Genomic DNA, 18,501 nt, shown 5'->3' with positions numbered 1-18,501 from the left:
CAGGTCCGGACACTGACTGATACCCAGCTCTGCTCAGGAACATAACACCGTGAGTGAAACATGGCACACGACTTGTTTCATGGAAAACAAGAAAGCCAGCTACACTAAAAGTTCCGGATCAAAGAAGGGAAATACATGCATTCAACCAAGAGCAACAGGACAGGCTGCCCACCACAAAGTGCCTCATCTGTGCTGGTTTCCAAGGGCTGCTGCAACCTGAGTGAAGCAGGCAGGAGGATGGGACACAGCATTGCCTTCGCGTGGCTCAGGCCATATGGAAACAAGGTAAGAGCTGTGGGTGCAGACGTCTCTGGGCACATCTGTGACAGGAGAAGTGATTCCACATCTCTTATTGTGCCTGACTCTACAGATCAACTTCTTTTCCCTCTGGGGAATGCTGACGCACAGTTTGCAAATCAGACCTGGTGTTTTGGGTCCTCCTGTAACGTGTCCAGTCTTTTCATTGCTGCTGGGAGGATACAAGGAGCTGAGGGCAGACTGAACACAGCAAATCCTATTTTCTTAAGTTTGTTAATGCTCGCTGCTTCCCCTGTTAAGCCCCTAATGGAGCTGTGAGAACCCAGGAGCACAGATTAATTCGGTGTCCAGGTACTATCTCATGCCTGGAGGGATTTCCGTAGAGAGGCACGGGAAGACAGACGAAAGCTTGTAATACCCTCCATACAAGAGATAAACTCATTAAAATATGAACAGCTGCTGTGCCGAGATGATAAGGGCTCTGCCAGGTAACGAGGGAGATCACAACAGTATTTCTAGGCTTAGTTATTTTTGCAAGCCGTTAAACTGGAGCTGGGATTGGGAAGATGCAGAATTCCTCAACCACACCATGTGGATAAGCTGGATATTAGAAAAAACTTCTCAAGAGTGGTGATACAGTGGCACAGCTGCCCAGGGAGGAGGGGGAGTCACTGTCCCCGGAGGCGTTCGAGAACCGTGGAGACGTGGCAGTGGGGGATGTGGTCAGTGGGGATGGGTTGGCGTTTGGACTTGGTAATCTTAGAGGTCTTTTCCAACCTTAATGATTCTATTTCAGCTGAAAAGCTACGCTCTTCTTCCCCATCCTTCAAGGTGCTGCTGTGAAATAGCAGGCAGCCCCAAAGCCCAGCCCCAATCTTGCTGCTTTGAGCTCTCTCAGCAGGAGATTCCAAGCTTTTCGGGGACATCCCTGCCCCTTCCATGGCTGATGAGAGCCGGCTGCTGCCAGGCTCCCCCAGGAACGGGCTGGCTGTGGCTCGCTGGAATTCCTCTGGCAGTGACCTGCTCCCGTTCTCTCTTTCCTAGGGACCTCACAGCTCCTCTGTCACAGCCTGCGAAAAGGCGGAAGCGGGGATGGACGGGGGCCAGGTGACTTGTCCCAGCCAGGTGCCAAGAGCCCGCTGGCGGCTGGGTGGGCACCCTGCCCTCCCGCTTCCCTCGCAGCGGCTCCGGCTCCGGTCCAGTGGAGAAGCGAGGTCTGCACACACACGCTTCGGAAAGGGCTCTGGCAAGGTTTGCTCTGAAAAGGTGCGGTATAAAATGTAAAGTGGTGCTGTACAGCCAAGCCGACGTCAGAGCCTGCGACGCTGCTGTTGATGGCTGGGGGCAAATCGGTGATCTTCTTCCAGCGCTAGTGCGCAGCAGCCTGTTTATAACCCTCCATTCCGCACTGTTATTTAACATATGTAAGGGGCCTGACATGGTTTATGTTCAGTAGTTGCGGTTTCCAAGCAGTATTGCGTTTCTCCAAAATGAAGATACATAATATTTTAAACCTATTTTTAAAACCGGTCACAAATCTGCAACCTTTTACGTCATTCCTCCTTCCTCCTATCAAGCCTAACCCATAACACGCGGTCGCAGAAGATCAGCAAATCCGCGCGTGCGAGCTCAGCTGCAAGAAACCCTGCATGCTAACACAGAGGAAAGCTCAAAGCTGCAGTTCAGTCAGGTCGGTGCGAGCCATGTTTAAGGTTTCAAAGACATCCGGGATGTGTTCCGCTGTTTGGAGTTGTGGGTACCAGCGCGCTGCAGGCAGGGAAGGAGAATCTGAGAGCTGAGCCGCACCATGAGCTATTTATTCAACAATCCGCCTCGGCAAGTGTAAGAAAACGAAAAGGCTTCCTGCCTCTGGGAGTCCAGCACAGCAGCAACCTGATCATGTATCATCCTAAAATCTCATCGCTGCCTTCCCCTGCCAGGGCTGAGCCCGTCCGCCCCTAAAGCGAGTCACAAGACAACTGCATGTCCCGTCCCAACTTTTAACCTATACCTCCACACTGCAGCGTCAGCTGGGGCAGGGAAAAGCTTTAGAAATCATCCTGCAAGCGCCGCTCCCTAGAAACGTCTGGCTTCTGTGAACCATGTCGGCTCTCACAGAGCTCTATTCTCTCCCTTGTGCAGCAGTTTTGCATAAATCAGACTTTCCAGTTTCCCGGCGTGATGGACTCGTGGCTTTGCCGGGTTAATCTTGTCCAGTTCAGCCCTGGAATCGGAGTTGTCCATACCCAAGCAGTAAGTTTTAAAGGCAGAAACCAACACCGTATTTTACAGGGACGGTAAAGTTCTCGAAATTAGTTATTTATTCCAACAATATTAAAAGGAGACGCACAACTTTCTCAGTCGTTTTTCCATTCGTATTGTTTTGTTTTGTTCTTTTTTTTAAAGCCACGAGCCCAATCCTTAACGTCTCTATGGAAAAGATGGAGGAAGAAGAGGGCAGGGATAAGGATCGGCCTCCTCCAGAGCACCCACCACGCCACCCACTCTCTTCAGAGCTTACTGGGTTTGCTGCTGGGGTGCTTTTTTTAAATAGATTCTGGAAGTAAATAAAAATATCTGCAGGAGCCTGTATTGGCTTGTGAAGGAGACCCAGACAATGCACAAAGAGCCAGTAAATTCTAAGAGTGTAGAACAGGAGAAGGGATTAAGCCTGGTGATTAAATTAGGTGACGCATGAATACGTTCCAATGCACAACATCACTCAAGCACTGGACAAAACATATGGCAACAATGGAAAGCACTGCCCACGAGGTCACCTTTAATATGATTAGCCATGGACGCCCGGAATGAGCTCTCCGAGTACCAGCGCTAACCCCGAAAGCCTTTGAGGCTCCGAGCCCTGTGCCGACGGCTGCTGTGTGCTGAGCCATGTGCCCAAGGCCATTGAAAGGGGACAAAACCCAGGAGCCCGGCGGGAGGGGAACGCGCTGAGAGCGGCTTTGTTCCCATCCCGCATGGCACCAGTGGGAGCCGTCCCCAGGGTGCCCGTGTGACAGCTGGGTCACCTCGTGGGCTCCCCTGTTCCGCTTGGACTTTTCAACTCGGCTGGCCCGCATTCACCGGCACGGCTCGCCTCTTTGAAGAGGGAGAAAGCGCCTCATCCATCACTGACACCAAGGGAGTTAATTCACTTCTTTACAACTGGAAAGGCTTTTGCTGCGAGCAGGAGGGAGCGCAGGAAGAGTAATGAAATCCAAAAGGGAGCCAAATGATGCTTTCCTCTGAGAGAAGCCAGCGCTGGCAGCGCTCGCTGCTGGCACGGCCGGCGGTGGGTGAAAGGAGACTCTTTTGTGGTATGCCATTAGCTACTTCCAAGGCCTCGGTTCATGTTTACCACAGCCACTGTGTTACTTCACTTGGTATTTTTTTCCAGTCCTGTTGATTGTACTGCAGAATTGACTAAAAGTTCATTTGGAAGCCTCGCTCACAGAAAGCAGAAACAAATTGCTTTTCGAATGGGCTAATTTTTTTCTTCCCTAAACCAAACCTCTCACTTCTTTCCATCAATCCAACCTAGGGCTGAAATCCCTACTTAGAGCTGAGGGGCAGAAGACCCCTGCCTGACTGTGACCACAGCGGCTTGGCCACCACAAGAGGACAAGAGATGATGGTCTCGCTCCAGGGCAATTTCAGATTGGATGTGAGGAAAAATGTCTTCTCAGAAAGAGTGGCGGTGCAGTGGCACAGGCTGCCCAGGGAGGTGGGGGAGTGACCATCCCAATCACCATTCAAGAACCATGGAGATGTGGCACCAAGAAACGTGGTCAGTGGGGATGGGTTGGGGTTGGATTTGGTGATCTTAGAGGTCTTTTCCAACTTCTGTGATTCTAATGATCTACGGGCAGCTCAAGGTGACTTGCTTGGCCTGCATATAAGGGCACCTCGCACCCCAGTATTCCCCTGCACAGTGCAACACTGCAGCAAGGTGCAGTAAAACACTATTACAACAGCCAGCAGGCTGCCTTGTTGACTGCAATGAGCATAAATGTTGGATCAGATTCAAGATAACCTCGTGTGAGTCACCCTTCTTGACGAGCGGGCTAAAGTCAGGTGAGCCCTGCAAACTGCTGAACCCTTCCCCAGTGGACCTTGGCTTATGAAGTGTCTGCAGGCCTTTGGTGTTTCAGATTCCAGGCAATGACTAATCAGGGACACGTGAGGGAAGGGCCCAGGGGCAAATTTCTTCCATGTCCCTTGTAGACGGCTGTGTGGCTGAAAGTCATGGAGACATCTCCTGGAGGAAACGCTCTGCCTACAGGCCACAGCAGCTATAAAGCAATGACAAACATGGCTCAGGACCGTTGCCAGCTGAGCTCCTCCTATTGCCAAGGAAAGGAAAGAATCTTCTCCTAAAGCTCTTTCCAGATTTACATTTCCAGGATGCCATAGCTGCAGGCATCAGCATCCAGGCACAACACATTCCAGGCATTGGCGCACAGTCACAGCTGACATTCAGCAAGCTGTGAAACGTCTGTCCTCTCATAAGGACCTCTCTAAGAGAACTAACAGAGGAGGATCACATGGGCTTTGACAAGATCTGTCAGCACTGAGGATCAAACCTCTTCCCAGTGAGACAAAGTAGACCGGGCACACCACTGTAGGGAACCAGCTTCAGTGGGGGGTTGGACTTGATGATACCCAGAGGTCCCTTCCAATCCCTACAAACCTGTAATTCATATGTTAGCTCTCAAAACATTTGGGGTAGCACTTCCATGAAGGAAGGCAAGAGTTTTTCTTTTGGGCAAGCAAAAAATGCCCTCCTCTAACATAAATCTACAAGTGAAGTATTAATGATGGTTGGGTGCAACCTGTGGTTGCACCCGTTTCATGGCTCTTTTTAGCAAGTCTTCCCCCTTGGAGTTGTATTTTGTACCCATCACTATGTTACCAGTATTGCAAATATTACTCTAAAAAACACTGCTTCTCAGTGCTCAGTCCAAAGCAAGCTACAAACAGCAAGAGCAAGGATAAACCAGGCCCAAGAGCATACCAAGCCAAAACTGTGCAAAAAAATCCAAAACCACTAAACCAAATAATTTGGTTGTAAGAGCTGCCTTTTCTTCAACAATTTTCCTGAAGGGCTGAAGCCCAGATGGTGTTACTGAGCCCAGATGGTGTTACTGTGCCCAGACACTCGGGGGCTGGGGCAAGTCCCCTCTTTGCTGCAGTGCCCAGCTGCAGCTGGGACCCTTCGGCTCAAGAGAAGGAAGGTCATCCAGCAGCTTCCTTGATGGAGCAGCCATTTCTTCCTACAAAACAGGCAGAGCAGGGAAGGTTTAACACAACTCCACCTGCTGAATTTCTTCACCCCAAGCAGCCTGTACATCATGGGAGTATACCACATGGACATCAGCTGTTTCTGTGCTGCGTCCAATCTGGGGAGACTCCATTCAGATACCAGATTTTCATTTGGCCTCTCTCAGTATTCAATGCCTTCGAGATGTTGAAGGCTTCAAGATACTGAAGACTTTACCAAGTTTTCACAAAGCATGGAAGACATTGTAGTGGCAGAAACCACTCTTCCCTGCGATAGCCCTATGTCAATGGGATGTTCATCCCACAGGGTTCCACGCTGTTCTGCAGTCTTTGAACAGAAGACTCATCTGTCTGCTGCCTCAACAAGCTGCAATACCATCATGTTTATGACCCTCAAACTGATTTTAAGGAACCTGTACAAATGCTTGAGAATTTGAAGAGATGACCATAATGCATGAAGAATCCAAGGTTGGTCCTCTGAGTAAAGGCAGTTTGACAGCAGAACCACTTGCCACCATGGACTATGAATCCATCATCATGCCTACCTCTAGCTCTCACCGTTAACTCTCCATCTCATTTAACTACCTATACGTTGCCCATTGACTTAAAAAAAAAAAAAAAACAATAACAAAAACCCTAAAGAGCAAGGCAATGTGAGCACAGTTTAAAGACTATCAACCATCACTTTCAGTAATGTTTGAAAATAATAAAAAACAGAGAGTTGAAGTGAAAATTCAAAACCTCAAAGTAATTTCAACCATACCATACATGAGAAGGGAAAAGTTTATACATGATGCAACAGAAAAAATGACTCACTTTCCTAAATGCCAAAACCTGGTTTAGTTCATTCTCTCTTCTATACCTGCTAAACACATCACTGAGAGAAACCATTTAATAAATTGCATCTTTTTAAATCCCATTTTAGCCATTTAAGCATTTTATTTCCTAGTATTGTGGGTGAGCTCCTACCCTAACACGCTAATTAAAAGCAAAGCGCTAGCTGGATCAGTGGAGCTCTCTCAGAAAAGAAGGGAGAGTCTTGAGATTAAAACAGAGACCTTGAAATTGAGGTGAAACTGCAGCCGTAAAGCTAATGCAAAACCTCCTGTTGATGCATGGCAGTGAAAACGGCTCTGTCGGAGGGCTGACCCCAGCATTGCCACAAGACACCCAATAAGCTACAGCTCTGCAGTCCCCAAGGAAAGCCAGATCAGAGGGATCAAATCCCATGATGCAAATAGTTTATTTCGATTGTCAAGGAAGGCACAAATCACAATTTGTTTCACTCAGGCTAGGCTGGCTTTTAAAACAAACAAACAAAGGTGGCTGCCTGGTAAATCCGTACTTCTGAGACAGGAACAAGTTTTTCAATTCTAGTTAAAGGAGACACCCACAAAAACCTTTCACAGTGATTTTGCATGGCTGGTTTCTTCCAGATGTCTGAAGTCTCTCAAACCACTCTAGCCAAGCAAACTCCTGAGACTACTTTCTCACTGCCTCTTGCTTCATTTTCAAGTGACCATCAATTTAACAGAAGCCCATCACGGACAGGCAATAGACTACAACTGACTCTGTTGGTAATAAATCGGCACAAAATTGGCAATAAATCTGCTACCAGCCCAGATCCAAACCAGAGAATGCATCACCTTCAGAGGGCATGGTTTAATACCACCATCAAGTTTTCAGGTGTTCACAGCACAACTTATGAATATGTATATCTGGGGAGGAATCAATAGTTGTGTCTGGAGATGGGAGCGGGCAGCAGCAAAGCATCACGCTGCCTCTTTTACAACCCAGCAAAGCACCACACAAAGGAGTGCGTGCAGGGAGGAGGTCTTTATGAAATATGAAGCATTGACAAATCTCAAAAACAGAGTGCGAAGTGAACCAACAATCTGAACTAGGAAGTTATGTTTCACCATCCCATTTTACACAATTAGGTATTCAGGGGAAATCTACACTCTGAATTACACTCATACGCTAGGAGAACTTCCTTATTACCACGGGAAGATGCAGAGAAGTGCAAGATAAATGACCTAGATTACTAAAGACAGATTCCCAGTCCCTTGGCTTTCAAAACAAAAGCAAAGGGTTGCTCAACAAAATGCACTCCCAATGAATCACTGCAAACTTTAGCAGGGCATATTGTTTCAGGAGACATGGGCTTGGACTTGGAAAGCTTAAAGACAAACCCAAAAATGGACTTAAGCAGCACTGGCCTCTTCAAATCAGGCAAAACGGGCTCCATTTTCAGCTCAGCTGCTTGGATTTTGCCTATAACTCTTGTAGTCTCACTTCAGAGGGCTCTGGAAAGCACAGGTGCTCTCTGAGCTTCTTTGTACTTCAGCATCTGTATGTTACATGAGAAAAGATAAAGTGTCCCAGGGCTCAGGAGAAATCATCGTGCCCAGAGACACTTGATAAAGTGAGCTGTGGTCATGGAAAGAAAGAATTCTTTTCCCCCCTACCGTCACTTGGGAACTGAAATGAGGAATCACAGAACTGCAATGTCTGAATCTTTCAACTCCTTCCAAATGTTGTCCTTTGTCATTATACAATTAGCCTTTCTTCCATTTACTGCTAGGTGAAACAGAACTGGCTCTGACAAAGAGCTGCTACATCTTCACCTACGGCAGACTGATCACATTTGAACTTATATCACTCAACACATACTGACTCCATCCAAACAGAATGATGGATTAGCCATGCAGTCAGCAATAATTAATACCTGAAAAAGCCCCTTGTCAAGTCTCTGTTCAAATATGTGATAAATGCAATCTGAAGCAACAGAAGACTTTCTGATGACGTCTGTTCATCGCTGGGTATGAAAAACACCAACAACCAACTGGAAAGCAAGACACACCGAGAGCAAGGATTGCTTCCTCAACAAGAAAAGCAAAATCAGAGTTTTGTTCTAACACTCAACCCACATGCAGCACTACACAAACATTTAGAACCAGTTTGTCTGTTTTGAACTTCTTGAAGTACAACCAGCAGAAGCTACTTCTCTTCACTAACCTCAACAATACCAACGAGAGCTACATCAAGCACTGAATTCTCTGCTCACCCCATAGCTAACAGCTTCATGTTTGAGACACATCCCTTCACACCAAGGCAGCACCTACAACAGATGCCCTCTCCCTCACCTACAGACATTCAGCGCTGTCTGAAGTCCCCAAGAGTGACTCACCCCAGGCCGCTGACCCATCTGTGACTGGATAGTCCAGGAAACCAAGAGGTGTCTCCATGTGTGAATTTGGACCACCTGCAAATGCCTTCAGCCTTATCAGCAAGTCAGTACACGATAGCTGCCCACTTACCCCCTTTCACAATGGCTGATCAGTGGCTGGATTCACATGATGGGATAAAACCAAGTCATTTGGAAGTCACGAAGCACTGCCCACTGCAACTCTGCCTTGATCAAGCACGACGTAATTCCATGGGATAGCAGCACTCTGGTTGACACACGTAGGTACCTGCTCTGATGCTGGCAGATGAATGAAGCCATTGCTGTGACAGCATCTCAAAATCAATGACTTTTTTTTTTCCTTCACTTTGGAGGAGCAAAATGGTAGATGGTAGATTTAATACAGCTAAGAGGTTAAGATGTGTGTATTTGATTATTAGAAAACCACCAGCACGTGACCAGAGACCCTGAACACATCAGTTAGTAGTTGGAATACTCCAACAAGAACAGAAAAGGTTGTAACCCACTCTTGCACTACAGGTGGTAAGTCAATGCCTGAGCACTGCTGTGTGGGGAGCTCCTTCCCGGATGTGTTTGCCCAGACATCTGGCTGTGGTTGCTCCCAGCACAACGCTTTACAGCCCAGTCCTACACTCCAGTGTCCCACTCCCTGCTCCTGGTGGAGCCAACTTGGCCACTTCACCACCTGCTCCTGCTGTGACACAGCTGCTCAGCTCTAGCAGAACGATCAGGGAGCGGCAGGACATGTGCAAGGACATCAATCCTACTCACACCCCTGGGTGCACTTCATTAAAATCCTGGGGTTAAAAGACCCACCACAATTAGATTCTGAAGGCTTTCTACTCAAAATCCCAACTTCACCAAAATACTTTAATGCCTACCGGCCATGCAAACATCTCCACGCACACAGAAAGCTGCTCAGCCCACACAGACCCAACTCCATAACATGACCTCACAACGTCTGCTCGGTGTGTGTGCAAGCTGCCTGACCTGAGCTGCTGGCTGCTCCTGACAACGATGACATTTCCTACTGGCCTGCGAAGGACCACTTTCCCTGCGGTATCATAGGAAAGGCACTCTGAAAATCCCTCCTACTTCACTAACTCACCTTTGCAAATGCATTTTGATTACTCCTGCAGGGAAGAGCAGCATCCCCCAGAAGACAGCTATGGCCTTAGATGCTCATTTTGATGTATTAACTGAGGCTATGCAAAAGACTATTAAAATCCCCAAAGGAAATTAATCTCCAAATACATCCAACATCCCCTCAGCTGCCTAATGTATCATGCAGTATAAGCAACTGTCCATAATGATCGCACAGCACCTGCTGTCCCCATTCTGGGTATCAGCAACGTCTCTTTAACCAGACATCAAAGAAAAGCACTAGACAATGGCAGAATTGTGATAGGAAGTGAATAGTGAAAGCCCCTTGTCAGTCTGCGTTTCCATTTCTCTCACAGCACTGTACGTACAGCCCATCCTGCCTCACGCACCATTGCTGTAGCAGCATCTTTAGGGAGGCACCATGGCAATTCCTGAGATTTTATAGATGGGCCTTTTGGTTTTTCTCCCAAGCCAGACCACGTGGCTGTGTACACACCTCAGCCTATCCCAAGGGAACTGAACATGATAGGAATTTGGTACCCACTGTCCAATGCTCCCATCAGAACCAAGCACAGTAGCAAGACAAAGCACCTCCTGTTCATATACGGATATACCGTATTCAGTGCACAATGGCTGCTTAATTGGCTGTCCTGATAAAAACATTTACTACCTCCACACAGCAAAAAGAAGAGATGATCTGAATGCTTACCTTACAGATGCAAAGCAGAAAATATGACAAAACAATGTCTCATAATTACTTCTGTTCGTATTGGAATATTTCAGTGGTGATGGTAATTAATCTCTGACTTTTGAGACTTCTTGTTGTAGTACTCCGAACAGATTCTACTCACAAGAAGTGAGTACATAGTTTCTTAAACACAGCTATTCTCAAAGATCACTTATTTCCTTATCCCCAGCAGCCACTGGATAGAACAGAAGCAAGGTCTCCAGCATGGTGCAGAGGTACACCACCACAACTTTTACTGCCTTTATGTCATTCAAAACAATAAGAAACCCATGGGGAAAAGCAATGCTTGCTCAAATGAGGTGACACCGACCCAGCGCACAGCCTGAGAACAAGCAGAAGTGAGACCACTTCACTACCAATTCAGTCCTTACATTTGCATAACAGTCTCATCTTTGCCATCTTTTCCTTCTTTCTTTCTTTTTTTCACATTCACTTGCAAAGCTGAACACCTGTTGTGCAGAAAACAAGGAGAAAAGCTTTTCTATCAAACAACTCAAAGCCACCAACAAATGCAAATACCCTTTGGGTTCTTCTCACAATGAACTTTGGTCAAAGCCAACACTTTGAGCACGCAGGTCTAAGTGCATTGGCAAAGGCAGAGTCACCGGCACAACCACCTCTCACAGCTCACACAGTTGTCATAGAGACAGATCAGCATCCCGGGGCATTCTCATTTTAAATACGCACTGAAATCCCTTTGAACCTGTCTCTTTGTAGGCATCTGTCCTCGTGATTCATTTATAAACTGCCGAAGCCAAAAAGAGAACCATTTATCAGCAGGTCTCCTCTAGGCAGGCTTGAGCTAAGGAGCTTTTCTATAAACTTGATGGTTCTTTTTTAACAGCAAGTTTCTATCTGATTCCCTGGCTAGTGTTTCTAAAAGCTGTGGTTTGGGGAAGCGATCCAGCTTGAAAGTAACACGGCCAGGAAAAAAAGAAAAGTTGTGAGGAGTGCTCACTTTGGTTTTTAAACCAGGTCAAATCCCTGCTCCACTTTATAGCACGGGCGCACTGAGAGCTACAAGAGGACAGCAGAGGGGTGGCACTTTGTGGTCCGGGGCAGGGCCAGGAGCAGATGATGCCATAAATACCTGAACACTTTGGCTCAAAGCCACAGCATAAAGTAACTCCTGCCTTTACATCTCAAAGCTGCAGCTCCAAAGGAGAAAGAAAAGAAATACATTCATCTCTGTTTGTGTGGACAAAGTTTTGTAAGCCCCTTAGCTGCTGAAGGTGCAAAGAATCTAAGCCTTTACAAATTGGTGCTCAGCTGCTTTCTGAAGCTAGCAAGCCAGCATATATGCCATATAAGTATATGCTAGGGAAAAAGGCCCAGAAGAGGGCTATGGGAACAGCAAGATCCCATAGAGCATCAGACAAGTGGCTCAGGTTGCACAGAGGGTCCTCAGACTCAAGGTCCAATGGAGGTGGATTCCCCTCTGAAAGACCTCTGAGAGGAAATAAGGAAAAAGAAGAGTGGCAGGTCTACGGGTTGCCATGGGCAGGACCAAAGTGGGGCAGGAATTCAACATTTCACAGCCCTATAGTGATAATGCATTAACAAACGTTTAGCTTTCGAGACCATCCACTACATCTGTAATTTTTCTCAAGGTTTGCTGAGTGATTCAGATGTGCTATTCCTACATTGTCCAAAAAAATATTCTTTAACCGTTGAGCTACAGAGATTCCTGCTTCTAAAATTACTGCTGAAGGAGAACTATGGGCAAGCAAATGCTGCTCTTGCATTAGATCACAAAAATGCAGCAGTAATGTTCAGACAGGAAACCTTCCTCTCACCGCAACACGCAATCATCAAGGTTGGAAAAGATCACAAAGATCACTAAGTCCAAATGTCAACCCATCCCCACCGTGCCCACTGACCACGTGCCTCAGTGCCACAACTCCTCAGTCCTTGAACGCCTCCAGGGATGGTGACTCCCCCATCTCCCTGGGCAGTCTGTGTCAGTGCACCACCGCTATTTCTGGGATGAAACTTTTCCTAAAATCCAACGTGAATTGCTTCAAAAGAGAGATGTTCTTAGTTTTGGGGAATCAATCCTAAATTATATGGATGTTACAGGGGAAATAAATATCATCGCTAACGGGAAACTGAGGCAGGCAGGGAGAGCAACAGCCCAACGCCACCACGGCCAGTGGCAAAGCAGGAAGGGAAACTCTTCTCCTAATGATTTTCTTCATACTAACAGGAAGCACAAGAGCAGGTCATGCTGAAAAATGGCAGGGTGGGAGTTAGGAAAAAAACTCATCACTGTTCATCACCCCAAGGCAGAACTCAAACATAACGCAATGTATAGGAAGAGGGCTCACATCCCTTGGAAAAAAAACAGCACAGGAGTCACCCATGCCCAGCCACCCCCTCCCTTAATTCTATGGGACGATCATTTCCTTTCCTCACATATTTATTTGGAATCTGATAATTCATTGCCCCTAGTTTCCTGCTGGAGTTTGTCTTCCATTGTTCAGGATTGACATTACTCAACAGGAAATCAGTGAGAGGTCCAGAGATTAGAAAGGTGTGTTTCCCATTCAGGCCCACCCCTGAGGCTGGAAGTCAGACCCAGAGCAGAGCTGCATCCATGGGAACTCAAAGTGGGGGAACAAAGGGAGACAGACTAATCTCATTCTACTGCTAGTTACACACTGCTTTGTCCCACCATATACACTGGACGTGTCCACATACACACCCCTCACATACTGCTTTTATCCAGGCCTTACAATAACAGCTTTTCCCATGCGTTGAGGAGGATGTAGTTTATCAAACATAGTTAGCACGGCAGTACTTGAAAAGAGTAAATACAGTGAGAGTATTCCTTGAACTAAAATATACTCCTTCTCAAGGACCATTACTTTCACCCTGACACTTTTGCCAGGGGAGACAGATTCCGTACAGTGTGAAATGCCTCTTGTGAAGCATAACCCACTTCATCACACCACCTAGGAAGCAGGCTGACTGGGAACCAGCCCCTTTGAAAGTAGAAGCAGAAGAGGTTTTTAACTCAAATCTCACAAGTGATGCTTCAATACCTTCTCTTTCATGGCTCCTCCACAAAAGCACAGAGCAAAATAAAACACCGCTAATCTGTTACGGGGTATCACTGGAACAGGATGCTTCCCTGGCCAAATCCTCCCATTTAAAATGTCACAAGCGTTTTAAAACGTATCCTGAGGTTAGTTTGATAACAGGTACTAAAGTCAAGCACATAGGGTGTCTGTTCAGCACAACACTAAGCTTGTGTAATGACTTGTGTAATGCAAACTGCGTTTCTCTAGCACTCAGCGTGCTTGGAAACAAAAGCCACTGCATGATGAACATCAATGAGGTAAACCTCTGTTCCTAAAAAGTTTTATGTAAGCTCTGCATGATTTCAAAATGAAAGTCTGATTTCCAAAAGTAGTTTATGAACAGATTGTTTCTTTCAAGCAAGAGAGGACCCTGACCAAAAGCTCTTGGCTCCAGGCTTACTTGCGCGTTCCTAACCAGTCCTTAAGGACCTTCAATGCGTGCAGGCAAAACAGCCTTGGCCACCACAACTCTTACACCAGAACATTCATCTTAAAGTATAACCCCCACCTCTGAAATTCAAGACACAGATGTCTCATCCTGTCTGCCCTGGAATGGTGACACTGCACTGCCTCCTCCTCACAGCAGCTCCACCAGATTAAGCCACACACTGTGTCAAGGAAGTGCCCTGACTACAGACACTGGTTGCTCTCCCTCTCTACAATCAGACAGTACCTTCCCGCAACTGGAGACAATACTACAGCCCTGAATAAAATGGAAGAATTGCAACATACCTCTTACATACAATAGTCCTGTTTATACATCTCAGTACGCTAGCTCCTTTCTCAGCAATATGATTGTGTTGACTCATGCTCCTTTTGCAATATAAAACAATAGAGCTTCCTTATATTAAGAGATGACTTTGTCTCCTGGTCAGGAAGGCCATTGGGTTCTATAAATTACAGGAATCTCCTATCCACAAAACCCATCCACAGCCACCTCAGAGCAGCAGAACATCACAAATGCAGAGTTTTTTTTTTTTTGCTGAAGTAATTTAAAATATCTGGATCTACTTGTTGTGTGTGTCATTCCTACTTTACAACCAACACAAGACTACTTAAACTGTCCCAGACACAAAACCTCCTCGCTCACATTTCTTCCCTCTGAACCACACTCCCTTATATATGTTAGCTTAGGTAACATTTTAGTCATTTTCCCTGTCCAGATCACTGCTATGAAAGTGGTGGAAAACAGAAGTATTGCAAACACAGGAACAAATGTGGAGGATAATTGTTCACAGCGTGATGTGCACTAAGGATATCCGAATGACACTGCTGTGACTGGTTTTGCTGTACAAGTTACTTACCAAGTTTGCCATAGTTTCAGGATTCTGAAAAATACTGGAAGACGGACCACTCCTCAAAAAACAGCTTTTTTATTTTCCTTTTCATCCTACTTGGTGCTTTTGGCACATAATTGGATGCTATTTTTAAGATGGCATCAGCACACAAACTCAACTTCCTGTTCCAGCCTACCTTTCCCTCGGAGCTTTTAATCTACCAGGAAATCCTAAAGGAATACAGTAGCAAATCCCACCTGGTCCAGGCGCAGAGCACCGTCGATGAAGCGCTGCTTGCGGAGGTGCCGGGCGATGTGATGCAGATTCAGCACAGCTTGTTGGATCTCAGCTACTGAGTGCTGAGGGGAGATAGGGGGCAGTTCTTCGGGTGAGAACACCTTCCCGGGGTTTTCTATCATGCTCTGTGCGTGGTCGTAGCTCAGCTTTGCGCAGGAGCAGATGACTGTCCTCCCAAACCATTCGTCCAGGATCTGCAACACAGGAAAGCATAGGCAGATCTAAAGGCTTCCACTGCGCAAAAGCTTGAGAGGTTGTACCAACAGTGGAAAGAATGACAACAGACCTCACCACCGATTTTCACTGTTGAGTGAAGATCTTCTCACACTGAGGCAACCAGAAGGCTCTTTAGATTCTCTAGTGTCTAGTGATGTGTATAGGCATGACAAAGTCTTTCTTTCACATTGGAAATGGCCCTAGTCTTCTCCCCCTACCCGGATTCCCATAGCAGAAATCAGCCAGCAGACTCAAAGCTTGATAAATGCAGGAGTGGCAAGAGACAGAGATACCTGCACATGCAAAGAAGGATCTCTTATCTGAAAACTGCAGACTGCATTTCACCTCCTCAGTTAAAATCTAAACAGCGGGGCATGAGGGGCTGGTCCTAAAAGACTGTTGTGTGGTCACATCCACACAAAGCTACAGGGACTGCAGTGTCTGACTGGCACTTGTGAAAATGCTTGAGTAGGATTTTGGTGGGCCTGGAGGAAAGATGGACAGTCACTGACCCCTTATTTCTCCTAACAAGCCTATGGCGTGAGGCCCGAACACAAGCCAGGAAGTGTTTTAAGCTCCCAAATAATTCCATTCCATGAAAATCATGGAAAAATCGCTTACAAAATTTAAACTAATTTAACCAGAAGTCACTTTCATTTTAAGCTCCATAAGAGGAAACCAGTGTGAAAGTAGCAATTCAAAATTATTCCTTAGCACAGAAAGGATATATAAGAGCTCAAAAGCTCGTCTAACCAGTGAGAAGGTGCAGAGGGACAAAGGGCTGAAGGCTCTTCAGAAAAGTCAAGAGCACCGGCAGGAGGAGGGCTCTGGAGAGGGATGCAGTCTGTGATCACCCATTCAAAGCACAAGTGCTCAGAGGACGAGTGGAGAATTGTAATTCTACCTTAGGTACAAGTGCCACCTTACACCTTCATCAGCTCAAAAGAATAAGGTAAATTCTGCAAGTGACAGTGTCTGTGAAGCACAGCCATCTGTAAAACAGACTCTTGAAGGACACTGCTTTTTTTCTTTAAAAGAAAGGACTGAACCCCAAGATACCTTTGCTGCCTACACCCTCTCCCCCCACCCCCCACCCCCCGTGCCCCCTAACATAAGTACAGTACAGCTCAGATCTCTAAAAGTCTCAGGGCATTTAAGTTCATTTTCAATCAGGAAGTGTCCCGATGGATGGGATACAGCAAGTGATGCCTTGTGATGTAAGGTGCTCAGACCCTCAGCTCAGGGTTATTGTGCGTGTGACCCCTACCTACACACAGGGACAAACAGAGGAAGAGAAAGGCACAAAGCTGGTCAGAAAGGCACTGCAGAAGTCTTGGCAGCACCTGTTCCATGCTCTGCTACAATCCCATTCAGTGTGGTCTGGCTTCTTGCACTGATGGGGGAATCCATACCTGGAAGGTCAGCAACGTCTGATGACACCTGCCAGATCCCCAAAATCTCCTGATGTTAGACAAGCAAGGTCTGTGATGTGGAAGAAGCTGCTCCGCCCTTTGAGATTGACTTTTGAGATTATTAGTTAGCTGGTAACAGATACCTCGGACTTACAGAGCACGGATGGTAGTCAGGCACCAAGAAGGTGCCATTCCTTGCTGAGAAAGGCTGAGCAGCCTTCACTTGAGCTGAGCACTTCTACGGAACCTCTCATTGCAATAGGCAACACTTTTCAACTTGCTGTTCAAACGCCTCCAGATGCTGCTCCTATTTCCCTGCAGCTGCTCCATCTCCTGCTATTAACTTCTGCACCAAACGGCACTATCAGTTCTGGCTCTCACTTTCATATGCTCCAAACTCCCTGAGAAGGAGCACTTTCTCCAGTCCCTGGGCTAGCAGTGGGAGCCAGGTCTGAAGATACACGGTGCTTTCTGCCATTGATTTCCAAGAACTTGCTCTGTTCCTTGCAGGAGGCAATGGACCGGATTTCCACTTTGCTGCCTGAACTTGAAGCTTTCAACAAAATCTTATTTTTCTGCTTGCTCAGAAGAGGCCAAATATTTCGGAGCTCCACTCACTTCCTTGTAAGATGAGAGATGCAGCATATTGGGCCCCAGGAACACAACGAGAATGTCAAATCTCAGGCAGGCTACATTCAGGGTTGTGCTTCAAACACCAGCAGGCAGTAACAAGAAGAAGAGTTACATCATTTGTTTACAAATATCTTTCTGTTGACTGCATCCCAACAGGAACGTGCTATGCCGTTCCTAAAAACGCCCAGCTCTGCATCTGAAGAACAGCACAGGCTCAGCAATACAGTTAATGCCTTTGCCCTTGGAAAGTCATCCCAGACACATCATGCCACACTGCCCCACTGGAGTCCACGGAGCTACATGGAGCGCTGCTCAGGCAAAATTCTGTTACACTCCTGCTGTTACACTCCTGATGACAACTGCAGAATGCAAAAGCCATAAAAACAAGCAAGTGCCTGTTGCCAAGGAGGGCTGAGCCTGGCATTACCTTTCTATAAGAAACAATAAACAAAAACACCACCAACTTAACAGCTGCATTCAAGAGAGGAATGTGCATGGCTTTCCCCTGGGAGATGCACAGGCTCTGGACTTAACTTGCTTTGGAGCAGTGACAGTGGGAGCTCAGAAGGGAAACGCAGATCTATTCTGTCCCACCTCAGAGATAAGTTCCTCTTCACATCAGCTGACCCAACCAAGGCTGCCATCCCTGCAAAGCCTCCGAGGAGAAAGCTGGCTGCTCAGACACCCACATGCAGTCTGCTTCCCCAGGTCATGTCCCAGAGCACTGCTTCTGCTGGGATCAGCCACCTCCATAGGCAAAGCTTGGTGCTGTGATCCTCCTGCCTCCTTACTGGCCATACAGCGTCAGTACAAATACTATTTGAAAAGCAAATAGTGGTTACATTGCAGGGAATAAGAGACAGAATTTAATTAAAAGCTTATTTTAATTAAGACTTGACTATTAACTGTTCAAAGAGCACTGAGAGTCAATAAAAGGCCCACCAAGTAGCTACAATTAGAAGGTCCCAGGAGTAATCATGCTGCAGCT

The 18,501-nt window shown here is 46.7% G+C and overlaps 1 protein-coding gene across 6 annotated transcripts in view; it reads right to left on the bottom strand.

Annotated features, from left to right (window-relative positions):
* DIS3L2 (DIS3 like 3'-5' exoribonuclease 2) overlaps window positions 1–18,501 on the bottom strand; it is a 163,924-nt gene that overhangs the window by 35,171 nt on the left and 110,252 nt on the right. For all 6 annotated transcript variants that reach the window (XM_046898826.1, XM_015291462.4, XM_025153427.3 and 3 more), the window contains one exon: window positions 15,213–15,446. In XM_046898826.1, coding sequence (XP_046754782.1) covers window positions 15,213–15,446 — 234 coding nt within the window. The remainder of the gene's footprint in view (window positions 1–15,212; window positions 15,447–18,501) is intronic.

Source organism: Gallus gallus, chromosome 9 (genome assembly GCF_016699485.2).
Source record: "Gallus gallus isolate bGalGal1 chromosome 9, bGalGal1.mat.broiler.GRCg7b, whole genome shotgun sequence".
NCBI lineage: Eukaryota > Metazoa > Chordata > Aves > Galliformes > Phasianidae > Gallus > Gallus gallus.
This window is presented reverse-complemented; position numbering and strand designations above follow the sequence as displayed.